We start from the raw sequence: 6,254 nt of genomic DNA on the forward strand, positions 1-6,254 counted from the left end.
TATATATTCATATTCTTAAGCTGAAAATAAAAAATAACAAATACGATTTCTGAAGGATCATGTGATAAGACTAGAGTAGTTTTGAATTAGATTTTACTTTTATATTCTTTGTTTTCATTTTAATTTTAGTTAAAGTGTTTAGTAATTTTGTTGTGTATTTGGTCATTTTTATTATTATTTTTAAATATATATTTATATAGTTTATTAAGATTCTTTTTTTAAATTATAGTTAATTTAGTACTCCAACTAAATAAAAATGAGATGTTGCATCAGCAACTAGCTGAAATAAATTACGTTTAATACTTTATTTTATTTCACTTAATGGATATTTTTTCCAAGCATACATTTTTTTATGGTTTTATTTAACGATGATAACCCTGAATAGAAATGCCAATTTAAAATGTAATGCTTTTTTTTCACAGTATTACTGCTCTAATTGATTTTTGAGCAAATAAATGCAGCCTTAGTGAGCATAAGAGACTTATTGACCCCGAACTTGTTTCAAATGTTTCTTATACCAAAAGATGGCAGGTATATTTAGAGTACTAATCTGTGAGTTAAGGAAAATTAAAAAATGTCACAATGTTCTCCCCTGCTAATACAGCTGCCTCCCAAGCATTAAAAACCTTATACATCCCTGCCGGCTGCGTTCTCACCGAAACACATCATAAATACATCACAGGGGAGCTATTTACAGAGACCTATTGTTTCTGCCTTCTCTATGAATACCTCATCTCGCTCTCTTTTATCTCTCTTCTTGTGTTTTCATCTATTACCGCATCGACCAACTTTTCCTCTTTCTCTGCCAATTGAAATCACACCGTGACCGCGTGAATGCTCGCCACTGACGATCACAATGGAGTTTAATGGAAGTCAGTCAATCAATCATTTCTGCCCTGTTGTGGAGAGGTTTAGTTGATGCGGTGCCGCAGTCGTTTCAGTGATACACGGCGCTGCATGTGGCCCACGGTGCACCATTCAGGGGACACAATGAGCGCTCTGTAGACAAGCTGAGGTTGTTTTTAGCTAAACAATTATCTACCTCTCCACCCTCCTCCCTCTCTCTTTTTACGTTACACCCAGATACACACACAAGGAAGTTGCACGGCGATGACTGCAAACTCATTTTTGACCTCCACATATGCATCCTGCCACTGTCATTAAAGAATCAAGAGAGGGCCGGATCTAGTTTCATCCTGTTGAGTGTTCTCTGGCCTTGCTTTTTTGTCATCCGAGCAAGTCCCGACAAAAGAGCCAGTGTGTTTCATACTGGACTCTTGCATTATTTACCAAAGAGCTGTGAGCTGGTCATGTGACCCGAACAGGAGGGAAGTTACTACAGTGAAGTGCATGAGACAGCAGGGCTTCTGTTTTTAGACCGGGGAGCCCAAGTGTTGAATGAGTCTAACCTTGGTGGAGCAATTTCTAGTCAATACTCAGGATGTTGTGACAAGATAGAGAGCAGGGCCGTGACGAGCACACACACACACACACACACACACACAATATTCAGATTAGTCGTTGATCAATGTGGGTTTTTCTACAACAGATTCTTAATTTTCTCAATTTGGCTCACTCCAATACAAGTCAATACTAAAATTAAATATAGCTTTATTCAGTCTGAGTTATATACATATAGTATTCTCTTTTTTTATTCTGATTATTTATTTGGAAATGCATGCTAAATGCTACATAAAATTGTAGATGCCATTATATATACATATGTAAGTGTGTGTGTGTGTGTGTGTGTTTATATAAATTTCATATTAAATTTGTAATATTAATATTATTTAATATAATATTATTTAAATTTTATTTTTATATATTTATATAATTATATTATTATTGTTTATTTATTATTAAATATATACATTTATAATATATTGTTTTTGTTATTTGTGCCATTATTTTACTTACATATAATATATAAGTAAATAAATATATAATTTATAATTTAATAATAATTTATATATTTTTTAAATAATTTCACACTTTATATGTGAAGAATTAATTAATTAAAAATTATATTGCTCCTATGTATATATACATATCGCCACCGTGGAATTATAAGGTTCTGTCTGCATTCTGAGCAGTTTTGAGATATTGAGCTTCAAAGTTTTTGCGTTCCTTAGACTTCTGTAGATAGAACCCTTTTTGTTTTCAAAAAAAAAGGCCCAAAATGCACACAGCATACAAAAGAAACATCACATAATAAGCCACAGAATAAGAAAATGTGAATAACTCCATTTTGACAAAAAATGTCAGAGAAAACCTTATAATTCCAAGGCGACGCCTTTCTACAATAGATTTCTGTTTCAAATAAATTATGTCTTTTGAACTTTCTATTCATCTTTTTTTATTCTGATTATTTATTTGGAAATGCATGCTAAATGCTACATAAAATTGTAGATGCCATTATATATACATATGTAAGTGTGTGTGTGTGTGTGTGTGTTTATATAAATTTCATATTAAATTTGTAATATTAATATTATTTAATATAATATTATTTAAATTTTATTTTTATTTTTTATTTTATTTAGTTTAGTTTATATATATCCATGAAAAGTTTGGTGCAAAAACAATTTTAGTAAACCAGTTTTTATTTGCTAGCAAATTTCACAATTAATTAAAGTAGCACATTAAATTAAACATTACATTTTGAAATATAAAAACTGAAGTATTTTCTTGTAAAACATACTCCAATAATCTTTGTTATATGTTGTTATTATTATATATTGATTAATGTATATTGATCATATATTGATACACACACACACACATATAAGTATATGTGTATATATATATATGTGTGTGTATATATATATATATATATATATATAAATAATTTTATATTTAAATATATATATCGCCACCGTGGAATTATAAGGTTCTGTCTGCATTCTGAGCAGTTTTGAGATATTGAGCTTCAAAGTTTTTGCGTTCCTTAGACTTCTGTAGATAGAACCCTTTTTGTTTTCAAAAAAAAAGGCCCAAAATGCACACAGCATACAAAAGAAACATCACATAATAAGCCACAGAATAAGAAAATGTGAATAACTCCATTTTGACAAAAAATGTCAGAGAAAACCTTATAATTCCAAGGCGACGATATATATAGGTATATAGGTATAGTAAGTGGTTGTGCTTCAGTGAAGGCTCCTTTGATTTGAAGGAAACACTTATGTATGTAAACTGATGACGTGTAATCTCAAAGCCGCCTGCAGCAGCTGACAGTCTATAAACACAGATCATGAGAGAATACCAGGTGGGGTCAAACAGCAGCACACGAGGGCTTTGCCTCAGGCCGATAAGAAACTCACCACCCACAGTACGGCTAAAACAAAACGGTTCCCGATAAAACAAACACAAAGCAGGTCAATCACTGAGCACCAGATTAGCGTATTTGAATTTTATTAACTTTCAGCTTGGCCTCTTTATATCGCCACAGTTAGTTATGTAATAGACCCTCTTTAAAGTAACATTTGCAGCTTGTTACCCTCTCCTTGAGTCACACTGAAAGCCCTTGCAGCTTTTCTGAGAACTCTGCAACAGTAGCTTCAGTTTCCTTATGATTAAATGTCTCATGAGGACGAGGGTCTATATGTCACTTCAGATCAAACTCTGGGTCAAAGGGTCACAACTCGGCTGAATATCCTGTTTCAAGTTTTAATCCACGAGTGAAAGCTGATCTAACACAAAACACCACAGCATTTGGTGAGACAGAAACATGTATGAGATATGTGTGCCCTTATCTTAGCCACAGAAACTCACTATAGGGTGAGCAATGAGTAAGACCTGATCCAAGAAATATTTCCTAAATTACTCTTTGGTTGAAATGAAGTTATATTTAGTAGTATTCATGTAATACAATCAGGTTTAACCGGGACTTGCATTATTTTAATAATGGTTAAATAACTAGTATTTTTTACACCCGAATTTACAAAAAAAAAATGTGGCAGTGTTATTTTAGTATCACTGATATACTATTATAGCTTATGGTTTTATTTTTATATTTTCTGTTTTCAATTTAATTTGAACGTTTTAGTAAATTTGTTGTGTTTTTATCATTTTTATGTATTTACTTATTTTTATGTCTATATAGTTTTTAATTTGTTTTAGAGTTTGTAATTTCTTAATTTTAGTTTATTTTGTGTTAGTTATTTTAGTACTTCAACTTTAAATGAAAATAAGAAATGCTGCCTTGGCAACTATCTGAAATAAAATAAGTTTGCTTTTTTATATTTTATTTTATTTGGACTTACTTTTCCATTCAATTTCAAGTAATGAAACCCTTTTTATGGTTTTGGTTTTAGTTAACAATAATAGCCCTATAATAAATAATAACTTCTTGTGGATTTTTACAGTGCCTTTTTATCTAGTACTGATTTGTTTTTAAGAACAACTACTGATTTTTATGTTTAGAAAAAGAGGTAAAATACACTGAAAACTTCACAGTAAGATTTTTTTCAATATTTCAAAAAAAGTATCTTGTGCTCACAAAGGCTGCATTTATTTGATCAAAAACACAATAAAAAACGCAATATTGTGAAATATTATTACAATTTAAAATAACTGTTTTCTATTTATATATTTAAAAATATAATTTATTCCTGTGATGCAAAGCTATATTTTCAGCATCATTACTCCAGTCTTCAGTGTTCTGATAGGATGACTTGCTGCTCAAGAAACATTTCTTATTATTATCAATGTTGAAATTAAGTTGTTCTGCTTTGCATTTTTTTTGGAAACCATGCATGATACTATTTCATGCTGAATAAAAAAAAATCATTTCTTTCAAAAACAAACCCCAAGGAGTAAATCATGACATCATTGTTCTCTTACCTGTGTGTGATCTGCCTCCCTGTTTTCATTCTCCTTCCACAGCTGATCCTTATGGCCGTCCACCTCTGGCTGTAGGGGTCGATATCCGATGAGAGGCACCTCTCTCGGCCCCACTCCCGGCAGCTCTACTCCAGATGTCTTCATACTTCGAGGGAGCATGATGATGCAGCTGGCCAGAAACAAACCACAACACAGGTCACTGGAGAGGAACAGGCAGCTCTCTGCCTGCAAGATCATTTGTTTTCATCATTTACATTTCCCTTTACCAAGAGACAACTCTGAATTTGAATTTCAGGCCCATCCCTGGCCTTTTCCCCTGTCCCTCACTGGTATTTATATTAGCCTGCAGATAGAGATCTCTTTCAGGAAGAGAAGGATGGAAAGAGAGCAAGCAGCTCACCATCAAAACTCAGTGCCATTGTCACAAACAGCAACAACCAAGATGTGTTAAACAAGTGAAAGTTCATAAACATCATAGTTCATAACAGCTCTCAGTGAGGCAATTCACTAGTAAGGGATAAACATTTATTAGTGTGCAAAACATTTAGTGCAGGAAAATAATGCTTCCTTTCATCTAACCCTAATCCTGCCTAAAGCACTCAGCCTAACTGTGTTATTTTCAATTTACTGAATCTTAATAGGAACGTAGGCTATCAAACGACAAAATGTCATTTTAATGCCCAGCAATATCAAAATACGTTACGCACAGGACGCGCACGCGTCTTTTCTCTATGAACTTACAGTTTGCTTATACATGACACATCCTCTCTTAACGTCTCGCATTAGAAGATAAACGTTCGCGTTCATTCACACCCAAACGAAACGCAGAAATACCTGTTAGGAGAGCAATATCGCGTCCATCCGCCCCTGCGTGTGGGTTCCTCGGAAGTCAGAGTTTCTGTCCCTCCATATCTCTCCCCGCCGGCTTCGTCCGTCAGCGCTTATCGGCGCGATGAAGGCGGCGAGCTGAGCGTGTTGGTGAGGTCTGCGCTGGTGACGCGCGGGCGGCGCGTTGGGCGCAGTTCCTGCTGTGGCTGCAGCGCGCGTGGTCATTGGCTGGACGCGCTGATGAGGAGCGGTGCCCGGTAAATTCAGAGCAGCAAGAGCACCGGACGCGTCGCGACACAACAAGATCGCTCTCATAAAACATAAACGAAGCTGATTATACTGGAAGCGCTCGATGCAACGCGGACTTCTCGTTTCTATTTTTTGCGTATTGCTTAGTCCCTCAACTTCATGCTAATTGATTTAGTTTGCTTATTGCACTGCTGTAGCCACTTTTCCCCACCTCTAATAAAATAATGTTATTAATTTGTTATTCTTGCCATTATTGTTTATTTTATTTTGCTTTAATCCACTTTATTTCTCTCATTAATCTGAAATAAACTGACTATATATATATATATATA

General features: G+C 34.2%; 1 protein-coding gene across 3 annotated transcripts in view; it reads right to left on the reverse strand.

Annotated features, from left to right (window-relative positions):
- Nucleotides 1–5,998, reverse strand: part of LOC107666852 (ral guanine nucleotide dissociation stimulator-like) — a 38,368-nt gene extending 32,370 nt beyond the window's left edge. For 2 of the 3 annotated variants that reach the window (XM_016458349.1, XM_016458352.1), the window contains exons 1-2: nucleotides 5,680–5,998; nucleotides 4,846–5,014 (exon numbers count right to left, since the gene is read on the reverse strand). In XM_016458349.1, the coding sequence (XP_016313835.1) occupies nucleotides 4,846–5,004 (159 nt within the window). In that variant the 5' untranslated portion in view covers nucleotides 5,005–5,014; nucleotides 5,680–5,998. The remainder of the gene's footprint in view (nucleotides 1–4,845; nucleotides 5,015–5,679) is intronic. The other variant, XM_016458350.1, reaches the window with a different exon arrangement.
- Between the last annotated feature and the right edge of the window lie 256 nt (nucleotides 5,999–6,254).

Source organism: Sinocyclocheilus anshuiensis, unplaced genomic scaffold, assembly GCF_001515605.1.
Source record: "Sinocyclocheilus anshuiensis isolate Anshui unplaced genomic scaffold, SAMN03320099.WGS_v1.1 scaffold267, whole genome shotgun sequence".
NCBI classification, from domain to species: domain Eukaryota; kingdom Metazoa; phylum Chordata; class Actinopteri; order Cypriniformes; family Cyprinidae; genus Sinocyclocheilus; species Sinocyclocheilus anshuiensis.